Source organism: Myripristis murdjan, chromosome 10 (assembly GCF_902150065.1).
Source record: "Myripristis murdjan chromosome 10, fMyrMur1.1, whole genome shotgun sequence".
Lineage (NCBI taxonomy): Eukaryota > Metazoa > Chordata > Actinopteri > Holocentriformes > Holocentridae > Myripristis > Myripristis murdjan.
In genome coordinates this window covers 3,370,167-3,397,698 of record NC_043989.1, presented here as the reverse complement: position 1 = coordinate 3,397,698, position 27,532 = coordinate 3,370,167, and the positions used below count along the sequence as shown (strand labels likewise).

General features: G+C 43.4%; 1 protein-coding gene across 3 annotated transcripts in view; it reads left to right on the top strand.

Annotated features, from left to right (window-relative positions):
* The window catches only part of LOC115366655 (LIM and calponin homology domains-containing protein 1-like), a 146,741-nt gene that overhangs the window by 47,474 nt on the left and 71,735 nt on the right, over window positions 1-27,532 (top strand). For all 3 annotated transcript variants that reach the window (XM_030062209.1, XM_030062211.1, XM_030062210.1), the window contains exons 2-3: window positions 14,732-14,802; window positions 17,966-18,035. In XM_030062209.1, the coding sequence (XP_029918069.1) occupies window positions 14,732-14,802; window positions 17,966-18,035 (141 nt within the window). The remainder of the gene's footprint in view (window positions 1-14,731; window positions 14,803-17,965; window positions 18,036-27,532) is intronic.

Here is a 27,532-nt window from a genome sequence, read left to right as displayed (position 1 = left end):
TGGTTTGGTGGGTAGATGAGTGGCTCAGGGTGTGTTCTGTAAATCCACTGGTGTCAGCTGAAGAAATTTAAAATGTCCCAACAGGCTAATGCTACAGCTAGCTGACCAGCTAGTGAGATAATTCACAACAATATTTTTACATGAGCTCAATTTCTTATTTCTGTATTTATTGTTCATCATTTATTGTAATATTTTTGTAGGATTAATGCACATATTTATACAGAATACACATCCTTTTTTTTTTTTTTTTTTTTTTTTTACAAATTTCTCATGCATATTTTACATTTCTTTTATATATTAATAATTTTTCTTATAATTTCACTTTTCCTTATATGTTTTTTTTTCCCCTTTTCCCCTCAGGAATCGATAAACTCTTTTTTATTCTGATTCTGATTTTCCATCTGGACTCTCACGCATTTCTCCTTCGTAAATTTAAAAATAATTCTGTACCCCGTCACGTTCTGAGGGAAGCTCTCTGATTCCACAGCATACATTTTTGGTAATTTGGGGAATTTCCCAGTTTGGGATCAATAAAGTATACCTATATATCTATCTATCTATCTACATAAGGGTGAATTTAAGGACACAGGGGATAAGGGGTCTTAGTGTGCAGCTAGCCTGCTGGGTTTTCCTCCACTTCCAGCCAATTCCACTCAATCTATCCTAACTTCTCATTAATTGTTAATTTATCAGTTTATCATCGGAACCCCTTATTTTGCTCATTACACATAGTTGTTAATAATTGGATGCATTTTTTTTTTTTTTTTTTCAAAATAAAAATCCTTTAGTAATATGTTTGTTTTTTTACCCTTTGCCTATCATCTCGGGGGCCGCATGAGACGTGCTCGTGGGCCGTATCTCTGACATCTCTGTGTTAAATTGTTATCATATTTAAAGAGTAACCCCAAATCCCAAGTTCTGTCAAGCCTGACCGCTGATGGTGAAAAGTTGGATGGTGGTGACATCATCTGCCACCAAACACCTCTTGCAGTACTTCCTTCCTTCTCCACTGGGCTTCAGCACCACTTTAATCACCCATAAAAACACCTTATTCGGCTTCGTCTGTTTGTGCTAATCTTGGAGGATTCTGGGAAAGTTTGGGTGTCTCCGGTTGCGGAGTCCACATGCAGGACCGTCTCCAGGTGACGTGAGTGTCCCAAAAACCAGACGATCACAGGTGTCCCTCCTGCGGTGTCAGCTGACGGCGGCCGTCTTCAGATGTTTGATGTAATACAGACTGTACAGTTGAAGCCGGTGCATCTTGCTGAGTAGGAGCTATGGATGAGTAATCGGGGCTTACGTAAGGATTCCCACGCAGATGACTCTCACAGGATCCACTGTGTGCCTGGGAACTGTTGTGTTTCTCTGACTAATATGAGAGAGAGAGAGAGAGCAGCCGCAGAAAGTGTGTGTGTGAGTGTGTGTGAGTGAGAGAGAAGTGCATGAAGATCTCAACACAGGAACAGATAAGAGTCCTGGTTTTCCCTCCTCACAATCTGTAATGCATCATCCACTGTGATGCGGTATAATCTGGCATGTAGTCTGCGTTTAAGAAATATCGTCACTGTAAACATAATATTGTGCGTACCACGGACTAGTAAAATTGTTTTCCTTTACACCGCTTTTCCCCGGCTCTTATTTATGGCTCCCCTTTGTTTTTTATTGTGCTTTCCATGACTACAAATCAACATAATCCTTTGTTGTTTCAGGCAGCGAGTGGCTGGCACATGTGAATAGTAAACTTGCGGTAATCCGGTACAAAGTTCTTGCGTAACACTCGATCCCACACATAACTCTTTTCACGTTTCATGTTTTCCTACCGGGGGATCGTGCACACCATCTCCACCAGTAATGCGGTCTCATACTCATTCTTAAAATCTTGTTTTTTCTCATGTGAAAAATAGCTTGCCGGTGGGAGGAGAGAATCCCACGTGTTTCCAGAGCGGTTTCACCTATTTCAGGAATCTCTCTCGGAACGCGTGTATAAATATGTTGAACTGAGGCAGATCAGCCACTGGGATCAAGGAAATGACACTCAAGAAAAAATTCTGGAAACAAGTTGATTAGCATTGGAAACAAGTGGGATTATCTCATCTCATCCCACTGGCAGATTTTTTCACCCTGTTTGAAGAAACACAAGGTTTTATCGATGAAAATAAAACTGAATGACTTGTTGAAGTGGAGATTTTTTGCAGTTTTTGAATCGCTCTTATGTCTTTCTACGTCTTTTCTTCTCGAAGGACTTCGGGGTGGTCCGTAAAGATGGGAGCCATTAGGAGTAAGTTTTAGCCTATGAAACAAAATCATTTATCATAACAGGCCTGTTCAGAGTCTAAACAGGCCGCTGTCATCAAACCGGGCTGAGAGTCTTCCCCCCTCAGAGGCGCTGAGGTTCGGCTCGGGGATTGGGCTGCCGCGGTCCGCTGATGATGATTCCACTGTGTAATACTGTGGCAATTACGCCCCATTAACTGTCATTACCTGCGATGATCCCCGCTCCATAACAGCCTTTTGTTCGTCGTCTCCGGTTCCAGCTCCGCTCCGTTAATTCAAATCCTCCGCAGCGTTGTTTCCCAGCTCCCGCCAGAACGACAGGCAGGCTGGACGGTGAGCAGGAGGACTGTGGTGACGTGTGTGTGCACCGTGTGTGTGTGTGTGTGTGTGTGATGCGTCTGGGGGGATCCATGTAGATCCATGCATCTCTGTGTCAGTCAAGTCGTCTCCCTGTCCCTCCATACAGAAGTCTCTCTGCATCTGCTGGACGCTCCGTCTCCAAATCCGGCCCCGCGTGCTGATTGGCTGGATCTGCAACTGATTGTGGCGATTTAGTGGTGGTGATCCGCCGCGGTCCCATCTCAATCCAAATCTGATACAGCCTCTGCCAAGTCCGTGAAGCCCCGTGATGCGTGCTAAAATTAGGCAGAGGTAGAGGAGACACAGGCTATTCTGTTTTCCAGGCCCACGTTGGCAGCAGATGCCTCGCTGGGAGGGGGAGGGGGGGTGGAGGGTGGGGGTGGGGGGGGCTCAGGACGCCGCCAAATTGATCCATCAGAAAACAGACAGAACTAGAGGAGTGCAGATCTCTGCCAGGCGTGTCTGGGGGGCGTGTGGGTGGTGAACAGGAACTGTAGGGCAAGCTGTGTGTCCAGTGTGTGTGTGTGTGTGTGTGTGTGTGTGTGTGTGTGTGTGTGTGTGAGAGTAGTGGAATGAAGCGGAGACAATACTCAAGAGTATCATAAGTGATAAATTCACCGATATAGTCATTTCAGCAGCTGGTTGACATTACTGAATGTTTTCAGATTACCACAGTCATGTAATGTTTATTTGTGTGAATCCAAGCCACAACTGTCTTACCTTGGCGTGCAAATCTGGACACAACAACTCCAAAACACCAGCGATGTAAAATGTCAATTTGAAAGCAAAAATGGCAACAAAAGAATCCGCCAGCTAACGTGCTACGGCACATATGTTAATTCTTGAATCTCTGGCAAGAAAACACGATTGTAACCACATTTGAATCTGTGGCGTGGCTAGTTATCCCTGTTGGAAAGGAACGGAAAGACTCCTCACTCCTCCTAACCACCCAGTTAACAGGAGTGAGGAGTTAGCACATACTGGCATACTGCACTTTCACACAGAAATGCAGCAAAAAGTGCTTTACATCAAAGAAGTTACATGTACAGAGTACAAAAAAATACATAAAATTCATAATATACAGACTTGGCACTCTTAGAGTTAATAATTTCCTTTTGCACAAGCACTGTACTGCATCCAACACAGTTTCTGATTTATTGTGGACAATACTGAACCTTTTTTGTGGACTTAAGACAAGAAAACATGCATAAATCATTTTTTTTTTTTTTTTTTTTTTTTAACATGGGCGTCAATGGGAAATTGGGACATCACCTATTTCAGCATTTCTCAATACTTTCCACCACTGGGATTTCTTAGGATTTTTAATTATGTTATAACCAATATATTTATGAGACTAAAAAAGAAATAGAGTTTCTGTTGCAAGTTTTCCTAGGTTCACCCCCTTTTTTTCACAAAATGCCTATAGTATTATAAAACAGTTTTTTCAAAGGTTTTGAGTCACCACAACCACGAGATCATACATTCATAACTGTGCACAAAAAATATTAGGCTGATAGGCCCAGTTGTATGCAAAATTAGCTGCAGATACACACACACACACACACACAGATGCACACGTTTAAATACATGATCCCCTCCAGGCTGCCGACTCGTGGAGTTAATTATTGACGGATATGTTTCTGTCCTTGGGGTTATTTTGGACGGTCAGCGTGGTCGGCTGAGCAGAAGCACAGGAAGGAGGAAACACGTCAACAAGGCTTTGCTCCTCATGACACTACAGAAAGGAGAAGGACCAGACAGACAGTATGGATGAAAAAAAAAAAAAAAAAAAAAAAAACTTTCCTGGGAAACCTGCAGTGGTCCGAAAGATGGACCTGGCTTTCGTCATGTCTTCCAAGGAGATGAAACTGACGGCCATTGTTTCATTCATGCAACATCATGAAATCAGCTGGGGAGGTTGGTCATGGATCAGCGTGGCACTGACCACCTCTCCATGCTGATTGGCTGAAAGGGCGTGTCCATAACCTGCGACCGTGGCAGAGGTCTGCACTCTCTGACGGTGTGATTTTTACAGGCCGCTGAAGGCAGAGCCAGAGGGCTGTAAGCTGAACCTGCTGATGCTGTTACAGTTCCTGTGTTTTTAATCAAATGTCACAGGAACCGACACCGAGGCAACAAGTCAGCGCCACAGTTTTGGAAAATGAGACGTAAATGAGAACGCTCTCTGGCACCACAGCCTTCGTTAAGACTCGTCAACAAGGAAAGGAGGAGCAGCGTCATCTGGAGACACTTTGTCTTTGAGGAGCTTGATAACGACAGCAGTGTTGATCCTCATGAACCAATCTGCAAACAAAGTCATCGTTCTGATGTTCTGATGAGGCCTATAGACCAGTGCTCAGAATCAGAATCACTTTTATTGTCATTTTCCCCGTGTACCTACATACATCAGGAGCATGAAATGTTGTTTCTCCTCTATCACTTGCAGTGCAACACGACACATAGAGCCCATTCAATAAACATAAAGGCTAAAAATCGAGGACATAACATAGACAAACATTTAAAAAGAGCTGTACCTGTTCTTACTTTTTTGTAAAGATTGCATGATTAATGGGATTTCTTTTTTTGCTGTGATATCAAATCTGAGAATTGAGATTTGGGGATGCTATCAGCTGCCAAAACTCTCGGTGTTGTGACATCCCCAGGGGCGCTCAGTGCCTCTGTTTGTACACCGAGGCTAAAGTAGTGCGATAAAAGGCCTATAATGGGTTATGATGGTACACTGGCCTCGAATGGGACACTGTGCAAATGCTAAAAAGAGAAAGTAGGCCACAGATAAGCCTCCCTCCCAGAGATCTGTGGGGCTGAGCGGGGTAAGAGCAGGTTTGCTTAAAGTTTCGTCAGCCCGGCCAACAGCGGTCTTACCGTGCATGGCATACGGGACTGGGACTGCCCCCGCCCCCCCCGCTCAATTTCTCTCCCCTCTATCCGCCAATGTGCCAACACACCGAGCACTGAGCAAACAGCCCCGAGTCACAATAGAGGAGCCAGGCCTTCAAAGCCATCAGCTTCCTTTGAGATCCCTGTGGCGCTGGTGGTTGCGGCTTGTGAAAAGGTCCGGATGATTGATCGTCGGCAGATAGCGCTCCTGACCTTTGGCTGAACTTGTGGAAGCTCTGTGGGTCGATGGACCCCCAGCAAGAGGCCCCCTCATGCATAGAGTCAGATGTTACTGATTTCAATACCGTTGTTTGGCTTTGGACTTTTTTTTTTTTTTTTATCAAGTCCTTGTCTTGCTCATAAAGCCAGAGGCAAGATTTTTATCTCTTTCATGATGATAAAAACCTGACAGCCGGGCCATTGTTTGCGTGCCCGAGCTGTGTTTTGCCTTGTCACGAAACAGTTGATTTAGCTTCTGCAGAATTGGACGCAATGACTCACTTTATTATTCTGTTCCTCGCACGGAGAAGTCACAAGGCCCTGCTAAAGTTGGGAACGACGCACTTACTCAAATGAAGAAAAAAAAAAAAAGTGCATCAGCAGTGTTGTCTAGTGTCATGCCTCCTGCAGAAACTCTCCTCAAACCGAAATGATTGTGTTGTTAAATGCCAGATGAGGCACTGTCTTGGCTCATTCGGAAGCAGCAGCATTTAGAGATGAAGTCCTCTCGGCGAGATAAATTAGTGCGATTACAGGCTGATGCACACGCACGTTTGCTGCTGTACTTGGATGTATGGCGCTGGATTCTGGCAGGATTATGCAACGCACTTATTATGGGATATAAACGGCCGCACGTCTCCGTGTCGACGAGCCGCTCCGCTAACATCTGTCAGATCCGTAACAGGCTGATCACGCCTTGCCCCCCGGGCCTCGCGCTAAGCAGTGTTTTACTCCCCCAAGTCACGGAAACCCGCCCGCCGCCAAACCTCGAATTACCGGTCGTTAATTTGGGACAGGTAGCCGTCCGCAGCGGGGCCCTGGAGATCAGCACAGCGATGCGATAGATGTGTTTTCGTTGGACGGGCCTCAGGGCGGAGGGGTCGCACCGAGCCAGCTCAGACAGAGAGAAGGGGGACGTGGCGTCCAGACGATGAAGGAGAGCTCCTGAATGAGGCGCAGAGGTAACTGCATGTGCAGGTATGGATCTTTCCAAAAATGAAACTGGCCTTGGCAGTGCTGGCTCAGTAGATTGCCTTTGAATCGTGCTCGGAAGCCAGGCGTGAGTTCATGTTTTGAGGAGGCTCTTTTCCCTTGAGAGCTTTAAAGCTAGAACATGTTTTTTTTTTTTTTTTTTTTTTGTTATCTTCTAACTCATCAAAGTGAAAAAGTGGAGTCACACACTGTTTGCTTCCTCAGGGGGAACGAGATTTGGCAACAGCTAAGTTGACTTCTGCTTATCCAAAATCCCATTCATGTTTTTCTAAGCCAGCGGACGCTTCCTCTCTCCACGGATCAGAAAATGATAGAGACGGTCGTTTTGGACGCGAATCCATGAGAATGACTCGGCCGTGTGGACATGAAGGCAGTCCACAGGGAAGGAAGTTAACACGGAAAAAAAAAAACCCCAACAGGCATCGTTTGATTGTTTGAGAAACAATGTGGGCGACATTCCACGGAAAACAACAAAGGCGACACATTCCTGTGTCTAATTGAGTCCCCTGGTATGACCCCGCCGCGGCCTGAAACCCGAGGCTGCTCATCCACAAGCTTCCAGCATCTTTAGGAGGATTTTTTTCCGTTGAGGTATTTCCGTTCTGTTTGACAGGCTTGATTTACAGCACAACTCCCTGCTGCACCTACGTTTCTAAATTTAATTTGATTACCCGGCGGCAGTGCTGCAACTAATGATTGCTTTCATTGTTGATTAATGAGGCTATCATTTTTCAATTATTGATTAATCCTTTAGTGTAGACAGTGTTGACCGTGTTTTTTGTTTTCCTCTTGCAACCATATCTTGATTTTACTTTAATTTTGCATTGCATTTTATCATTATTATTATTATTATTGTTACACTTTCTGATATGACAGTGATGAGAAGTGATCAAAGTGATGCCTTCAAATTGCTTCTTTACTCTGACCAGCAGCCAACAAAACGTATGTATTTTCTTTTTCATACTACGAACAGAGAGAATGAAGTCAATCTTAGCATCTTAATGATCTTAGTGAAGCTGGAGTCAGATAATGATTGGCATTTTGACTTGATAAATGACTAAAACAGTGAAAATTTTGCCGTCATCAAAATTACAATCAGTTGATATTCAGCTAATTGATAAACCGACTCGTCGTTTCAGCGCTGCACAGTTGGTTTGGTTCTCGTTGTCCAGGTTAAATTGTTATGTGTGCTGTCGTCTGGGTGGTCTTCTGTGGTTAGTCTATTACATCCTTCGCTAGTTCAGCCAATGTGGTTTCATAATTAATGTCTCTCTCCACATGTGGGCCCTGGTCGCCCACATCACACTGAAATTAGATTCATGGTGCGCACCGTGCCCCCGACCTGCAATAAACAACCCTCCCTTGCGTGTTGCAGAAATGAGCAAACTCACTTTTTATAGCTTTGGCTTCCTCTCAGAGGGGCTTTATTAGTCAGGAGACGACTTCACCGAGCCGCCAGGAGCCCGAAACCCTCACCAGCCAATCAGCAGGCCTCCTGGTGAGCTCATCCTGAGCGCGCTGAGCCAAAAGGCCCGGGTCTCGTCCTGCCAGCCTCACTGCTAACGGTGTGCAGCGTGGGACGAGGCGTGTTTGTGTTACTTCAGGAGGAACAGCTATTGGTTCACAATAATACTGTTATTCACACGTGATGTTAAAAAGGGGTGCAAATGTGTGTTGTCCTAGCAATGACTTTTTTATTTTTTTTTAAGTGCTGTCTCTGGCCAAACAGGAGTTTCATACACTCCTCATCTCTGGACGGCTTTTATGGGATCCACAGATGTTCGTGAATTAAAGTCCTTAGCAGCTCCAGTCTCTGCCAAACTGAGCAGCCGGATAATGAGAAAAACTTTCCCATCCAAAATACTTCATTCACATCAATGGGAATAAACCCCCAAAGGATTATGGATGTATTTAATACATAACATCTAATACTAAGGATGATATATTAACGGACATAACACGTGATATTTATTGCTCACATTTATTATTATACATTTAATCTTGTCTTTTTTCAGGTGAAATATGAATATTACCGGTTTGTAGGATTTTTCAAATAATTAATCAGACGCTGTAACAGTCTGAAAAGGGAATAAAAAAGTCATCTGGTGGTGATGAAAGTTGATTATTCTGTGTGTTTATGCCTCTGTCAGTGTTTCACTCTCAGGGCTGTAGGGATGTACTGGTGTAACTGCATGTCAGCTGATATTCAGCCACTGATCTACATTCAGAGGGAAGGAATACTGAATATTTCTTCCACCTCCTATAGTCTACTTACTGTTTCATAAAATTAATTTTCTTCCGTATGGACTGATACCCACAAGAGGGAATAATAAAGTTTTGCCAGGCCCTTTATTTTTGTCCCTGTGCTGCACTTGCTGTATTCTGCAGTGCATTTCAGAGGCGTGGTAAAAATAACTTCCTGACTCTGATGAGATGAATCCCGGTTGAGCCGGTGCGGCGCTGTCAGCTCCAGATGCTCCGTTCTCCCGGTCAGGAGGCTCAGGCCCAGACTGCAGGGGCGTCACGTCAGGTCGCTGTCGGGTGTTTGTGCCAAACGCTGCCCGCTCAGGTGAAGCTGAAAAGCAACAGACCTGCAGAGTCTGTGTGTAAATATGTCATTATATTATTAGAACTTCAATTTTAGTTCAATTTTACTGAAGTCACTTAATATTTACTTGTGTCAACCCATTTACCTATTAGTTGTTTGATCGACTCTAAGTGTAATTATGACTTTTCAGTGGTCCATTTTGATGTTTTTTTGGTGTTTGCTTTTTTGTTTGCTTTCTGTTTTTTAATTTTTTAAAATCTCAAGCAGAAAAAAAGCATTTTGAAACCAGGTGTTGTAATGGATCAATCATGGCAGCTGTCAGATGTCGTATCTTAGCAACAGTTTGTCACCTCAAACACGTCGGCATCGTGTTTTCATTGACGTAGTTAGTAGTACTAGGAGTAGAAGTACTAGCAGTACTATTAGTAGCAGTAGTAGTAGTAGCAGAAGTTGTAGTAGTAGTTGTAGTAATAGTAGTATTACATCCAATTCAGTCACATACACAATCATACACAGTACAATTTGCAGCAAAATGCTTAGGTGTTGCAGGGGTAGTGCAAATGTACAAACGTGCAAAATAGATAAATATATAATAAAAATAATATACAAATAGGTGAACATTTGATTTGTGTCAACTATGAATTTAGTTGAATTTTGCACAAACCCAGTCTGTGCAAACTTGACGTAGTTATGACAGCAAGTGTCAGTCAGTGTTGAGTGTAAAAAAAGGATTTGAGAGGGCTTTGACCCCGGCCGTCCCTCAGAGGCAGGCCGACCTCGTGCTGCCTTCGGAAAGGTCACAGGTTAGAGCCCCGCGGCCTGCGGCGTCCGTCCAGCCGTCCCTGAGCAAGACGCCGCCGCCCCGACCTGTGCGCTGATGGCACGGCACTCCGGATAAGAAGGAAGAGGTTATCTAATTTTAGACGGCGAGGCACACGGCGCTCATCATTCAGCAGACACATTTATCGAGGAGCTCCTAAATCAAGGTCACCTGCTCGGCTGCAGCTTTACTTTTCTTTTTTTCTTTCTTTTTTTTTTTTTAAGGAGCAGATATAAAAGTATCTAGGCCAGTGAAGCTTTACAGAGACAGGACCAAGAAATGTCAGTGTCTAATGCAGAATACCTGGGAACGCTATACACTAATGTACGGAACTATTGTCCACTAACGCACAGCACAAGGCCTGCCTTTGTTACTAAATCACGGCGAAGACCTGGGACTTTTATTCCCTGACGTGCGATACAAGACCGCAGAATGTTCTCGGGTTAGGCTTGATCTGGAAATGTCATTTCAGAGAGAATGAAAGGCTGCAAAGGCTGTTAACTAATGTCCGCCTCTGCTCCGGTCTGGTGACAGAACAGCACACACGGCACAAGATATTTACCTTTACCTTACCTTTGCCTTTACTTGAACATGCAGATGCTCTGATAACATAACGATGTGTCTTACACGGGTCACAAATTAGCGCGTGACCTGTTTACGACTCCGAGCCGATAATGACCCGGGACTGTTTCAGGGTTGAGAGCGCGGGACTGAAATGCCGGTTAACCTGTTTACAGTTCAGGGCCTGGAGGTCGCTGAGGTTTTAGGTCAAGGTCAGACGGGTCTTAGTCGTCTTGGTTATCTGGTTAGCCCACCTGACCTTCTGAGTTCAAAGTTACTACACCAACTTATCACTGCTGGCCAGTCGGCTCGTCTCCAAGGTGATGAACGCTGCAACAAGAGTTCATTCATGATCTAACAAGTCGTCTAAGCTCATCTGAACTCTTCAGATCAGCAGGGGTTTTGGGAATAAGTAGGCTATAAATATGTTGGAATAAGGCAGATCAGTCCACTAAGGATCAATAAAATGACACTCGATGTTGAAGACATTCTGGAAACAAGTTGACTAGCTTTGGAAGGAAGTGGGAATATCTAATCCTACTGACAGTTTTTTTTTTTTTCACTTTGAAGAAAAACAAGATTTTAATTCTGGAGATGAGAATTAATGTCTTGTTAAAGGAAAAATCCCCCTTTTCCAACGTTTCCAAACTGAAACAAGATGTTGGACACACATTCCCACCTCTGTACCTCCGGCAGTTTGGTTCCTATGGGTAGCGTTTTGTGTTAGCTTAGCATAAAGACTTGAAGTCTATGGGAGTCGTTAGCCTGGCTCTGACAAAAGTGAAAAAATAAGCCTTACAGCAGCTCTGAAGTCTCATTCACACAGTGCACTGTTATAACCTGTAGTCATTTTTCGTCATTTGTTTTGCTTCTGTGGTAAGCATCTCTCTCACATGCATTGGAAATACATGTCTTGGAATAAAAAATTAAAAATAGTAATAATAATAATTAATTTGTGGTGAATCCTCCTGTATCTTCAGTGGTGCACAGATCAGAGCGACAGATGGAAGGATAAACGTGTGCACATGTTCCACCATGTCAATCAGACAGCTTCAGAGCTGCTGTGAGGTTTATTTTTCCACTTTGACAGAGACAGGCTAACGACTCCCATAGACTACAAGTCTTTATGCTAAGCTAACGGGAAATGCTACCGATGGAAACAGGGCCACTGGATGTACAGAGGTGGGAATGGGTGTCCAACATCTGGCCTGGAGATTTGATCTTTTTGCAGCGAATGAAAAAGAAGTCATAATATTTTTATTTACATTTTGAGTTCCACGTCCGCCGTCTCTCCACGTCCAGTCTGCCGCACAAGCCGTGGTCGCTGGTCGGCTGCTGGCTGTGTGGTGTTGGGTGTGTTTTTGTCGTCAGACGGAGCGTCGGCCTTCACGCTCGGCAGAATGTCGTCTCTCTGCAGCTTTGTGCCGTCGACACGAGGCAACAAAGCCGCTTCACAGCGACGCCGCGACGCTCAATGGTAGTTGTGAATGGCCAAACGCCGGCATACGGGCCAAATCTGTGCCTCTCTCTCTCTCTCTCTCTCTCTCTCTCTCTCTCTCTCTCTCTCTCTCTCTCTCTCTCTCTCTGATTCCCCAGCAGCAAACCTGCCGCCGGCCTACTCACTGACATACAGCAGTCCATTTCTTTTGTAAGAGCTCCAGCTCCCCCCCCGACGAGCCAAGAAGCTGACAGAAACACACGGCGGAGCCAGACGCTCTCTCCACACACACACTTTCCCTTTTTTTTTTTCCCGCAGCTGTACAAATAAATGTAACAGAATCAGTCAGGAAATTTAATCTTGTAATTGTTTTGGCTTCCCGGCCGGCCGTCCGGAGGGGTCTGCTCCGCTCCTTTAAACGGCCACGGCTCCGCTGGAGTTTGTGAGAATGAATTGCTTTTAAATGGGCTCGCTTGTAAACGTCTTGTGTGAGGAGTGATTTCTGAGTGTGACGCTGTTATTTGCACCGGCGGTGGCGGTAAAGCCGGCTTGTTAGTGCCTGGTTTTGCACTTTTTTTCCTTTTTTTTTTTTTTTTTTTAGCTTCTTTGAAGATGTTTACATCTGTGGGCGTCCACTGACTTGTCATGTTATAAAAAGTCAAGTCAAGTGAAGTCAGCTTTATTTGAGTATCACATTTAAACTAAAGTGCTTCACAGAGTATACCACAGTAAAATACAGAGCAAATCATGATCTAAAATAAATTTAACATCATAAAGTAACATAACAATAAACGTATAGTAAAGTGTTCATAAATGTATACTGGTGGAAGAGGTGGAAGGTCAGAAGTCGTGGTCGACTCGTGCATCTTTTTGCATCTGATGAAGTACATCAATTTAATAGCGATAACAAATGAGACACAAAATTGCTGAACTGAAATGAACATTTATTTACACCCCAATGTTATTTTCTGCTTTGTCTCTGTTTGCTGAAGTGGATCTGCGCTCTGTCTGCAGTGCACTGATTTTAAATAATAAAAATATATTTATATCAGCTAAATATCTGCCCACAGGCTTGCAGTGTGATGTAATTTTACTTCATGCCTTAAAAAAAAAAAAAAAAAAAAAACTCCTTCGCCAAATCACCCAATCAAAAGTAGTTTTGGTTCATGATCATCACACTTCTTGTTTCGTTATCTGAAGCTAAAACTCTCTAAACTGTTTAAATGAGGCTGTTCAAAGGAACTGATGCTTTTATGAGTCTTGAAACTGAACAGAGAAAGGTAAGACAGTCGTAGCATGTTAGCGATTTTAGTGAAGCTGGAATCAGAAAATGTTTGGCATTTTTACATTTTTACATTTTTGAATGACTGAAACGATTTATCGATCGCTGAAACCATAATTGATCAGTTTTCCGTTGGTCAGCTTATCAGTTAACCAGCTGATCGTTCTCAGCAGTGATGTTCTTAAGTGAGAATCATTTCAAATTAATGAATGAAATATAAATAAAAGTGCACTTAACATCATCATTTATCTGCAGATAAAGGGAGCACTTAGAAACCACACTGACAGGTTTTTTTTTTTTTTTTTTTTTTTTTTTTGGTTTATCGGCCTCGTGAGCACAGATATCGAACCGATTAATCGCTCTGGCTCCAGTCAAAAGACTCCAAAAACCACAAACTGAAGGTTTCCTCCGACAGATCCAATGCATTTTTTAATTTTTTTTTTTTAAATCTCTGCTGAAAGTGAACCTCCAAATCATTTTTTAAAGATGCGGACACGTTCACTATCGTAGGTCTTCACGCTCTTTCATGCATCACAGCGACAACTGAGCCCTCTCTGATGTGTTGCAGTGTTTGCTCCAGAACACACACACACAAACACACACGCACACACACACACACACACTTCTCGTCTTGCCATGCAAATAACATTCAAACGCACGGCCTCGCCTCCTCACAGAGAGCGAGCAGCCACTACCGGATAAATCCCCTGTCACAACACATTAGGCCGCCGGAGCCGTTTGGAGGGATGATGGCAGCTTACATCAAGCTGGTTAGTGTTCAGCGCTGCTAACCGGAGGGGGGAGGAGGGGGGGGGGGGACTTGACTTGACATACGGCCGGCAGCTTTTTGTGCACCTCGCCACGCCATTTCCTGGACTTGTTGCTGAAGGAAAGACGTGAAGCGAGCGCTGACGGGGGTTTTTGTGCCTGTTTGTTGTCGTCCAAGTGGATTTTTGTGCGTCCGGACCGTGGAGTCGTAGCGTGACGTGCTGTTTCTGCTCCGAGGCTCCTCTCCCTCAGGTAAACCGGGGCTTCACGGTGACACCGAGGAGAGAACGGCATTTAAGACCTTTGGCTGATTGCATGTAACGCTGCTTTTTGTATTTTTGAATCCTGCTGTTATTTATTTTTATGCATTTATTCATGCGAGGCTGAGCGGCGAGGAATCAAAAGCAACGCTGGCACCTTGTGATGACTGATTGTGTCTGAATGAGCCGAGCTCCCTGTCTTTTTCCAAGCCGGTCCTGCAAACCGGCCAGTAAACCGAACCGAACTGCATCCTGTGTGTCTTTAATCATCAAAACCGAGCCCGACCTCCCTCTCTCCCTCCACCTGCAGGCGGTGACTGGCAGATGCTTCGGTGACAAGGACTTCAGAGGAGGCCTGGAGAACGGGATCCTGCTGTGCGAGTAAGTTGTGACCCTGTTATCGTCCTTATGTCAGTGATTTTTTTTGTCTTGACTGTCTCTGTCGCTCAGACTCCTCACCGCCTTCAAACCTTGTGTCACACCTGAGCCTCAAAAAACTGAACTGACACCGAATTCAAGTTTTTTTTTTTTTTTAAACATAAACCAACACTTCAGCAAAAAATTAAAGAAAAGTCGTGTAAAACAGTAAAACAGTGCAACAAGCGGAAAGCTTTGGATGCAGCTGGTGGAAAAGTCATTATTTGGCCTGACATTATTTATCCAAAGCGGTGTGGTGCAGTTTCATATTTTGCTTAAAAAAAGAAGAAAGAGAAAAGAAAATTACCTGCAACAGAAGGTTTCTGGTTTTGATTAAAGCTATCCAAAGGAACTGAGGCTTTTATTGTTCGACGAGTTATTATGAAATTGAATGACAGTCGCATCATGTGAGTGATTTTAGTGAAGGCTGAATCAGACAGAACAACTTATCGATCGCTGAAGCCTGATAATTAGACAGATAGATAGATAGATAGATAGATAGATAGATAGATTACTTTATTAATCCCCAAGGGGAAATTTAAAATGTCACAAGCAGCAGCGAAGGGAAGAAATACATGACAATGGAGAGAAAAACAACACAAATCACGGGACGCAGAAGTAAAATACATAAAAACACACAGTGATAATAGATAATAAATATGTTAATAAAAGGTGCGTGTAAAAAGGTTAAAAGTGTTAAAAAAAAAAAGTTAAAAGAGTTAAAAAGTGCTGGGTTCAGGGTGCTTATGGTGAATGAGTCAGAAGGAGGAGTCTGTATCTGTGGCTGAATTCATTTTCTGTTGGTCAACTAATCGATTAATTAACTAACTGTCAGAATCATTTTAACATGTAGTATCTCTAGAATGTGTTTTCCAGCTCGCTCCACAGTCACTTCAGTTCAGCAGTAGACGGAAGCACATCGTCTTTTCATAACTAACTCATAAAAATGTCCTGGAATTTAACATCTCGGCCGTCATGAGAACTCAATTAATTACAAACCACAAACGAATGAACCAGGAACTGTCACATGCACGTCTGGCTCTCACCGCAGGAGCTCAGTTGGGTGTGCACACATGTAGAATAGGCACTTTTCAGTTAAACTCCTTGAAGTTTCATATCACACCCCGCTGTTAAGCATGCACGCCTCAGCAAAAAAAAAAAAAGACTTTATTCATTCATTCATGTTCTTTATCTGGAGTGACTTCCCTCGAGGAGTCAGGTGGAAAAGCTTCAGGCCAACATTCAAACAGGACGCATCAAAGCTCGTGAACCTGTGGCCTCCCTGCGTCAGATTAACCATCCACCTGAGAGCCCGTTCTCCTAGAGGAGACGTTTAGTCAGAAAAATGTAGTAAAAAAAATTTTTTTAAAGCGATCCAGAGACCCCAGAGGAGGCAGCAGAGGGAAACATCCTGTGCGAGGCTTGTTTTGAAGCCACAGCTCCTCCTGTTTCTCCTGATGTACAAGGTGTGTGTGTGTGTGTGTGTGTGTGTGTTTGTGTTTGTACACACACATATCTATCTGTCCTCATGCTATTTCTTTTGTCACGGCTGTAACAGAGCTGAGTCACGAGAGGCTGTCAAGCAGGAATCCACCCGAAACAGTTTCATTTCATTTTCATTTTCGTTTCATTTTAATTAAAAGGGAAAGATCAAAAGCAACATGACAGACGTTACGATGAACTGGCGTGACAAATAAAAGACAAAGACACATCACAACACGACATCAACACAAAGACAAAACGACAAACTCTGCTCTCTCCATATTACAGTCCCATTAAAGTCTGAGTCCTTTATTAAAGAAGTCCCACCACAAAGCATGCACAAATAAATATATGATGTTTTCTAGCCTTTGATGCATCAGCAGATTATCAGCACTGGCTGATATCGACTTTATAGAGCAATATTGTTTTGATCTGAAGATTATTTTTGCTGCTGCTCTTTGGCTGATTGTTAAATTTGGTTAATTTTTTCTTTTTTAAGACAACATACTAACATGACCGTCATATCAGCAACAGAGCAAAACCAACATTGCACTTTGTTTACCAAACACTTTATTTTCTAAAAAAAACAGGCCTGCATGGAAAGCTCAACCTCTCTTGCACCCTCATTTGTGATTCATATCAAAATTTATCAGGAAATTTCAGTGGGAAGATATTGGATTTCAGCATCAGCTTCATTAAAACCATTGTTTTATCCACAAATACAGCATGACCAGCGAATTATTCCATGTTTCTTGTCAGTTTAAAAATAAAAAAAAATTGCTCGATTTAACTAATTTCTTTCTATTTTTCACATTATTATCCGTCCCACAGCTTGTTTTTATCTTTTGGAAGTGCACACTTTTGTCAGCTTTGTGTTCCCCAGTTCAGTTGCAGTTTGCATCGCGCACCTTTAAAATTCGCCAAAATATATCTGGGCGGTTGTTAATCTGTGGCCTGAGTGCACTAAGCCTGTTTGTGGGAAACACTGGCTCTTTTTTTTGTCATTTGAAAAAGCGAGCAGCGCTGGAACGCTCTGAACGCCGTGAGGCTGATGATACGGAGCGGTGTAAGACTATCCCAGGGTGGATTTGGAGTCATTACGCCGAGCTTCCGCCGATGAAAACACACACAAAAGATGAAACTGGAGATCGAGAGAGAGAGAGGGAGAGAGAGAGAGAGAGGGGGATGAAGGGAGGGAGTCTGACACTGTGGCTCGTCCCTGACTCTGACAGGTCACAAGTGATCCACGGCTGCAGGTGTAGACTCTCACTTTCTAAATCGCTCTGTGTGTGTTTATTTGCCTGTGTGTGTGTGTGTGTGTGTGTGCGCGCTGAGAGATGACAGCCGAGGGGTTCACCTCCCTGCACTGGAGCTGTTTAACGGCTCCCGGGGGTCGGAGCAGCAGCACGTGACCCCTGATTTAGGACGAGTGTCATTATCGACCTTCCAGACGCCGCCATGGGACCGCCAAAAAAAAAATGCTTCTCACTCCCTCCAGTTGCTTCCCGTCTTTCTTCTGCTGACACACTCTCTACCTCCTCTTTCCCATTTCAGTCTGCGTGTTTTGAAATATTTTTTTGTACCAGAGTGGGTTAATGATGCTCACGCCCCTCCCTCGCTCTGTGTCTGTCTGTCTGTCTGTCAGGTTGCTCAGCTCCATCAAACCCGGCCTGGTGAAGAAAATCAACAGACTTCCAACGCCCATCGCTGGCCTGGTGAGTCCCGCAGCCCCCGTCCCCCGTCCACCACCCTTTTCCTACCATCTCCCGCCGTGCAGTTAAACAGTATGGGCTCTTACTGGCTCAAGTTAAACGTTAAGTGATGAAAATGGGATGAAAAAATCTAACTCTAACTAAGAATCATTTCTGCTCTGGTTCATGCACCGAATTTTGAACCGTTCTCTGCAATAAGAGCCGGTTCCTGAACCAAACAGTCGCTTCTCAGCTGGAAGCGGAAAATAGTTGTTCTCAAGTGGGAACCGAGTGGATGTGTGTGTTATTCTGTGTTATTCGAGAAAACTTTGTGGTCTGGGTAAAAATGTTTCTTTTTTGCCAACACTCAACAGAGATTCCCTCACACCTGTGAACACGTCTGCAAATAAATATTTAATAGAAAAGACTGAAAACACAATTTGGAGTTTATAATTCTCAATCTGAACCGGATCAGGCTCAGATTATGTGGGTTAATTATTCCAGCGGGTATGAGGGGTCAGGCTCAGGTGAGCTGCAGGTGAGGACAGGCAGCGGATATCATTTCCCCCTTAATTTAAAAAAAAAAGAAGAAAAAAATCAGCAACTAGTTGTTCACCAAACACAGTAGCTATGTTATTTTCTGCTGTGTTCATGTTATGTTCACTTAATCAGCTGTAATGAGACCTGAGTGTGCTTCACAGTTTCATCACAGAAAGAAAAAAATAAATAAATAATTCATGGAAATTCAGCATTTTCCTCATGGAAATTCATGGAAACGTCAAGGAGTTTTACATTTGAAACATTTGAGTGGAAATCCTGGATAACACCTCATGCATGCGTACAATGTTTTGTTAATGAAAGTCAAAATGCTAATTCAACAGTGGGCCCTGTGCATCTGAGATCTAAGACACTTAAAAGTCCTGTGGGAGTCTCTGACCTCGATACAAAATACAAGCGGTCATCTCCGACGTAATTATTAGGGATGGGCGATACCACACTTTTAGGATTCGATACAATACCGATACTTTTTCTTGCATTTTCATCGATACCGATACCGATAATTTCTTACTGGCAATTTTTTTCATTCAAAATATTATTACATTTAAGACAAATTACATGACAAATACATACCAGTTATACCATATTTATTATGGCCAATACATAATAAAACTAAAATTAAAATAAATAACATAAATATGAATGAAATAAGTTAAATATGAACAAAAATTTGCACATTTTCACTTTTCTTGTCAAAAAAAGAAAAATTTTCTGCGTGTTCCTCTGGCTCCTGCATTCGAGCCACTCTTGCTGGCTGTGTTGTCGGGCCGTCACGGGACACGGGCCAGATCAATACGCCGCCAGGCACAGGGGTGTCTCGGCACATAGGAAGTGAAGTAAGCTATCTAAAACAGCTGGAAGTTATGCATGCACCCCCAATTCTTACTTGTTAGTATCGATATTTGTTTAAGGAAATTGATGCCAAATGAGTAGCGTGTGAGTATCGATGTATCGATACCACAGGATCGATACGCCCATCCCTAGTAATTATCAGATTGTACAAGTTGTTTCCATCGCATTTTTGTAGAATAAACTCTTTATTGGCAGGCCAGAATCCACCTTAAGTAAACCTTGAGTAAAAAGTGCAGATCAACACAGGTGATGTCTGGCTTCTGTATAAGTCACTTAGAAAAACATCAGACTTTTTTTTGTTTTCGTTTGTTTGTTTGTAAGGACGATATTTGGTGTGTGAGACATAGCTACTCGAAGCTTAGGCACTTTTTTGGCCTGTTGGTGGCGCTGTGGTTCATTAGATTTGATCCAGCAGTGTCTGAGATGCTGAGCGGGAAGCCTGGGGTCCTGTTGGCCTGTTGGTGGCGCTGTGCCGGGCCGGTCAGGCTTGTTTTCCAAACCCAAACCCCGGTGTCAAAATGCATCCATCACACGAGGCGGACAGAGCCCAGCCTGACGCTGAGGTGCAGATATCTGCCGTCGCTATAGAAACAGGCAAAGTACATTCCGTCATGTGACTCCTCAGGCACTGAGAGCTGATAGGTCGTCTTCGTCATCATCTCACTTCCTCATTCAAAGCCGGGACATGTCAGCTCACCTTTGGCTGCCCTCCTGCTGCTCGTGTTGAACCCGCCTTCACCCCTTAATCCACTGATTTTATGCTCTGTGCGGGGATTATATTTATCTCTGTGAAATTTACACACATGCAGCAGTGGCTCCCAAAATCTAATGTGCAGCAGCTAACATACAAGGAGATCTAGTGTGCAGTAATCCAAATTTATTGGCTTGTCACATAAATGAGTAAATACGTTTCAGACTGAACAAGGGAAACTTTCCATTGTCCGGCTTATGTAAATTTATATCTTGAAATCCCAGAGGATTCCCCTAAAACTTCACTTAATCCCCCTCTCACTTTTCTGAGTAAATACAACTCTTATGATGGATTAAAACCCGGTCTCATTCGGCCGGAGTCGCAGATTCTTCATTGTTATTCATGGTTTCCTCTGAGAGTTTCTGCTCCCGGTGAGAGCTCGTGAATCCGAGTCGGCCTGAACGCCTGAATGTGTGTCGGCGGAGTCACAGTGGAGCCCTTTCATCACAAACCCAAGACCTTCATCTGGATGAAGTGGCCTTTCAGGATCGGGGCCGAGACGTAAACAGGAGCTGGCTGAGCGCTCCTAAACACCAAACACACTTTCCTCAGGCTCTCCAGTCTGTTCTCCAGTGTTGCTGGTAAGGCTGGTGTGTGTTTGGGAATTTAAATTTGGGGGTTTTCACACGAGAAAGGCTCTTCCAGAGTCCAATTAAAAAGATGAGTTTGCAGCAGTTAAAGTTCATTTCACACTGCCACACCTGCAAGTGACGCATTTGGTTTGATTTGATATTTCCATTCTGAACAGTAGGGGGCAGCAGTGTCACCTACACAGTTGTGTCCGGCCCGATTTCATTTTCTATTAATTTTGGCGCGGTTTCATATTGCCCACAACACGTCCCAACATGCACTGCAACGTCCTGCGCTATCAACACCACAAACACCTGCGTGGCCCCGCCCCTTCCTCCTCCCGACCAGCCAATCAGCAGCCCGGCTAAGAATCAGCCAAACACCAGCCTGGCTAGCTAGCCAGCTCATCAGCCAACCGGCCAATCAGAGCGTCCAAATGAAAGTGGAGAGCAGGTGTGTTGAGTCCAGGTGGGGGGAGGAGCCGCTGTGTGTTCAGTAAAGATGAAGCTTCTGCTGGAAAAACAAAACCTGAGGAGACTTCAGGACCTTGTTGTTGGGTTGTGCTTCTCGTTTTGCTTTGTTTTGGTTTTTATAACCACAAGTCAACCTGCAGATATTCTGATGTCTGACTTTTTTAATACTGTGGTATATTTTGAACAAATTACTGATGTACTTCCACATGAAAATATTAGTTTTATTTCTAGTTGGATTTGCATGCTGGTGATGTGCATATTTAAGTAAAAAAAAAAAAAAAAAAAAAAATATATATATATATATATATATATATATATATATATATGAGTTTTCAGGTTATTTTTGATTCCCTGTGATGAAACTATTAGTCATTTGACAGGATTGATGGTCGGCCTGCAGGTACAATCTGCCAGAAAAAAGAAATGCTGCCGTCGACTCTCTTCATGTCATTTCCACTCTCATCAGTCTGGTTTTAGATGGGCTGCTTTCATTTTGTACAAAGACAATTTTGGCCAGGAATGTTTCATAAAGTCCATAGTTGTATGTGAATCATTGTTTTTACACAGGACATATTTTGATCAAAAGAATGACCACTTTGGGTCAAAAGTGTGCAATAAATATCGGCCCTGTTTGGCCTTTGACTTGGCTGTGATTTTTTTTTTTTTTTTTTTAATATGGCCCCTTTAGTGGCTGAGTTTGCCATCCCTGGTCTAAAACAGCCTGAAAGTTAAAAATATATATATATATATATGTTTGAAATTTCTGTAGGTTGTTTGAACTCACCACAGTTTAGAAAAAGACAGAGGCTCTCAGTCTTGGCTTTTTTTAAAACTTGTGTTGTTACCACACTACTATGACTATGAATAATAATTGTATGATATAATATTATATAAAAAATGTATTTATGGAGCACAGTTCAAAACCAGAGACCCATTATACAATGAATGTAGGAGTTACAACCTATGCCATAAAAGTAAGCTTAAAAAAAATTTTTTTTTTTTGTTTGTTTTTTTGTTTTTATCAACCATATAGCACTAAATGACCATTTTATATGTTTCGTGGCTGATTGGGTTATTAATCAGCGGCAGTGACTCAGCGGTCACTCACTGATTTTTCTGGCTTTTAAAAGTCACTTTCCAGTTCTGCTCTTTCCCCTTCCCAGGCTGCAGTCTGCTTTGGAGCAATAACTCACCGTCTGGTTTCTACTGTACAAAAAAAAAAAAAAGTCTTTTATTATTTCTGCCAGCTACAGGTCACCATGAGCGCTGCCAGAGACCTGTCAGTGTAGTTTCAGGTCCTTGGTCGCTGTAAGAGGTCAATAAAAGTCATAGATAACTTAATGCCCCATTAAAAGAAGAAGAAGTCCTTTCATTGAATTTTGAAGGAGATTCAATAAAGTGCCATGAATGACAGATGGAGGAAGGAGCTGAAAAGCTCGGTGAAGGTATGCAAGACAGACAGAAAGCTGATCCACAGAGAGAATTTCTGTGAGGGCGAGGGGAGAAAAAAGCGTAAGGTGAGCTGGATATTGTTTGGACTGCGGCTCGACAGGCCGGCCAAGGAAGTTTGGTTTGGGCCGGGACGGCGTTTCTTATCTCGTGGCGTCACTAATGGCTGCCAGCGAGGCTCCCCCCGGCTTTTAACGAGCACGGGCTAATTATACAGGCACATTCTTCACACGCCTCTGTCTCCGCCTCACAGTCCCCGCTACAATAACTGCAGATTATCCCGTTACACTCTCCGAGGCCAGGAGCTACTGTACTCCACTCTGTCTTGGTAAAATTTCAACTCTGAAATCACCGGACAAACGTAAAGATTGAGTTTCTGTCGCTCCCTCGTTCCGTCTTTCAGTTGTTTTCTTCTTTCTCTCTTTTTCTTCCTTTGTCTGCCTGTCCCCCGCTCCTCGGTGTGTTCAGTGGTTTTCATCGGTTTCCATGGCTATCATTTTCCTCTGTTCGGCTTCTGATGCGTTCTGTCAAAGCAACACCAGGAACAGGTTCATCCGTCCTTGGTGGCAGACATGTTTTTTAAAGATTTTATAAAGCCTTTTTTTTTTTTTTTTGAGGGCTTTCACAAATTCAACAGAGCTCAGTGCCACTCTGCTGGCTAGAACATTGCACTGAGGAAAAAAGATAGATAGATAGATAGATAGATGGATAGATGGATAGATAGATGGATAGATAGATAGATAGATGGATAGACACTCAGTGGCCACTTTATCAGCTCCACCTGTACAGTCTAATGCAGTTCAGTGCAGCAGCTCTGCAATAAATTCTACCTTTTAAGAAAGTTTATAATGTTTAGTTTTTGTTGTGTTTCTAATTTTTTGACCTCCCCATTTAAATACAATGAGGGGGGACAGAATAGTGGAAACAGCTGTCAGTAAAATGCAGTCCAGTCCAGCAGCAGCACTCACTATGAGCTCAATGCCAAACACAGAAGTGAATGAACTCCTCTGTTACCGTGACAACAAGACAAGCTGAGCATTACAGGCAGCAGGAGAGGAAACTTTATGGCACAACAGCTGGACTGGATTGGACTGGATTGTGCAGGTGGAGCTGATGAAGTGGCCACTGAGTGTGTGTGTATTGTCCTGAACAATGAATTATGTCCGGTGCAGCGCCGAAGACAAATTGGATGCTCGGCCACTAATTTGTGTTTCGCTTGTGCTGCAAGATAAGGGAGCTGTGAGGTGAAAAAACAAACCACAGGTTAAAGAATAATGTTTATTGTTATGTTGAAGCACGTCTGAACGGCAGGCGTGAATTTGATGTGTGAGCCGAAATCAGCATAAATATTAACTGTTTTGTTTTTAGACTTTTGGCTTTAGACCGGTGCTTATCGAGGATCGTATTTTAATGCATCGACGCACCGTGGCCGGACGGGGCGTGATAACTTCAGGTCAAAACAAAAGACATTGTGTGCTACTGATTGGCCCAAAGGGTGGAGGGCATCATTTGTGGCTGGCAACAAGATCAAAATGAAAACATAAAAGAGTAGAGAAAACATGGGGCATAAAAGCCTGCTGGTGGTCTTGATTTTGGAGCCATATAAGTATTTCTAATAATGCACCACTTGTCTAAAATGAGGTGTAAAACAGCAGAAAGATGCAGCACACACACACACAGTGGAACCACATGAATGCAACATGACCCTGACACAACAATAAGTCTGTCCTGTGGCTTCCTGTGGCTCTGCGCTGATTTCTCCTCCCTCTGGCTGTGATTAGAGAGGTGAGAAACACGTAAACACGGCGGCCACTGTTATCTGCCCCATCGTAATAAAACACCGGCTACTCCCCCCTTCCTCTTCCTGTTTGGGGGGCTAATGGGAAAATGAGTCTCGGAGGGATTGTGGCTGTTGTGTAATTAGAGCGGCGGCCCGGCCCGCGCGGCGCGGCTCGGCGTCCGTCTGAACAGGTCGCCCGTCGGCCGTCTGCTCCCGGTGGTTTCTGGGTAAACGGAGTGTGGAGTGTAAACAGACACGTAATGGAGACGGCCTGCGCGCTGTGATTCCTGGGCTCAGTGGACTCGTGCTAAAAAAAGACACCTCTATGTTTGGTTTAGGACAACAAACACTGTGTAACTTTTCAATAAAACATCCAGAGGTGGAGGTAACTAATTACATTTACTCTGTAATTACTGCACTTTATTTGCTTTTTGTGTACTTGTACTTTCTTGAGTAGTGAGTATTGAGTTTTGAGTATAATTCGGTAATTTTACTTTAACTTCAGTCCATTTTTGCTTGAGTTTTGTCCTTCACTGCATTATAAATCAGATCCATCACAGAGACCAAATGATCAATGACAGATTTCGGAACCTTTCACAATAAAAGCTCAGTCAGCAAAGAGGAAAACCTGCTTTTACTTTGTTGCTTCTACTTTTTGTCATTTCCAAATTTCAAAATAAAAGCTACACGATGAAAAACTGCAGCGAGGACCATTTAGAGTATTTCAAATCCACATGGTCCTCTGTGTAAATCAGACCGCGTCAGAGCTGCTGTAAGGTTTATTTATTCACTTTGACAGAGCCAGGCTAACGACTCTCATAGACTTCAAGTCTTTATGCTAAGCTAACCTGAAATGCTACCCGTAGGAACTGAACCGCTGGACGTACAGAGGTGGAAATGGTGTCCAACATCTGGTCTCAGTCTGGGGAAGTCAGAAAAAAGGCTTTTGTGCCCAAAACGTTGCAGTATTCCTTTAAGAGAGTTGTTTTAACATTGGTTCTATGAAAACATGTCAGAACTGATGGGATGAATAATAATATAATTGCATGATGGTCAAGCTGAGAAAACAGGTGAAGTGTGAAGTTTTCACCAGACACCTGAGATAATACATGCACAAAAATACATAATAAACCCAAATATATACTGTAATCAATCGATATTAATCAAGTTTAACATGTAATGATGTGTTTTTATAACATATTTAACATATCTAATACAGTTTGAGGTATATGAGGTACATTTGTTTCGAGTCCTCGCTGTGACCCCGCTCTCGTCTTATTTTGGGTGTTATCTTTGGCCGTGAGAGGGAAACTAATCTCGTAGACACCCGAGCGTCCCGTTTCCCCGTCCCGGACGCTTTCCTCCGGACCCTGTCAAGGTCCCGGGCGAGGACACGGCGCTCCTCCTCCCTGAGAAACCCCGGCGGTCAGATACCGACGACAGAGAGGGGTGTGTTTAGACCCAGGTCTCACACACACACACACACACACACACACACACACACACACAGAGAGAGAGCTCAACACATCGAATTTCAAAGTAAAAGACACTTTTACCTTCTGCTAATTTGCGATGCCACTTTTTCAGACTTTCTACTCCTGATGCCTCGTTCGCTTTGTGTATTTCTAATTCCTAAAATGCATTTCCTGCAAATAATAACTGATTCATCTATACTGCCAATTCCAAATGATCCTTTAATGATGCTTATTTATTATCGATCATTAATTCAGGTGCATGTATTTTTTACACAGTGTACTCAGTGTTTTTCCTCACAAGTTGCATGTTTGTTTTACGCTTTTTTTTTTTTTTTTATCACTGAATTTCTCGACCTGCGTGCCTGTGTGTTTTATTTATACGTGTGTGAGGTCAGTATTTCCACCCAGGTGTTTATTTGATGGGCTCGGTGTGTCCGACAGCGTCTCTGTGCCCGAGTCTGTCCTCCGCCTCCTCGGCCCTCTCCAAACACACTCGGCTGTCACTCAGCTCTCTGCGGTCGACGCCCAGTTTCCTGTGGCACTGACCTGCACACACTCTCACTCTCACTCACACACACACACACACACACACAAAACACCCGCTAAATTAGCCTGTTTAACCCTCTTGTGTTGTTTATTTCCGTGTTTATTGCGCTCGCTGCGACAAAACAGCGTGTCGGGGCCTGGAGCCGAACGCTCGTCCTGCGAGAGCCGAGGCTTTTATTCTGTCACTGCTGCTGTGCTGCCCTTTTTGCAGTCCTTAAAAAAAAAAAACGACCCCAAAGCAAACCTCACACCGGCCGTGATCCTGTTTAAAACCAAAGCTTCTCCAGTCAACAAGCAACTGAAGCAGCATTTCACTTTGCCTATCGTTCCTTTTCCCCTTGACTTATTATTGTTTTTGTTTTTTTTCCAAAAATAGTCGATGTGAGGTTTCTCCCCCACTTCTTCATCTGAGATGGGGACGTCCCGATGAATCTTGCATATTCACTGCAAAAACTCAAAAGCTTACCAAGAATATTTGTCTTATTTCAAGTCAAAATGTCTTATTTCTAATCAAATATCTCGTTACACTTAAAATAAGACACGATCGCCTCAGAAATAACTTGTTTTTAGACAAATTTCACCTGTTTCAAGTAAATTTTCACTTGAAACAGGTGAAAATGAGCTTGAAACAAGTGAAAATTGTCTAAAAACAAGTTATTTTTGAGGCGGTCATGTCTTATTTTAAGTGTAATGACTAATGAGACATTTTGACTTGAAATAAGACAAATATTCTTGGTAAGATTTTGAGTTTTTGCAGTGTTGGGAGCAGTTGAAGTGCCGCACTCGGACATTTAGGGAAATCGAAAACATAATACCTCAAATACCAGTAAAGTGTGAGGACGTGTTTGTGGAATGGTGACTTATAGTGATCTGATTCGGTCGGGTTCAGTCTGCTGGACCAGCCGAGGTTCCCGTTGTTTTTTACAGTGGAGCTCACGCTGACAAAGGGGCTGTTTGCTATGTGATCCCACACTGTGAAGACAAAAGAGCCTGCGGGTCCCAGGAGGACGGGGGCAGATTTCTTACAAGCAGCAGGCGGGAGCGACTGACTGACCCACATCCCGGCA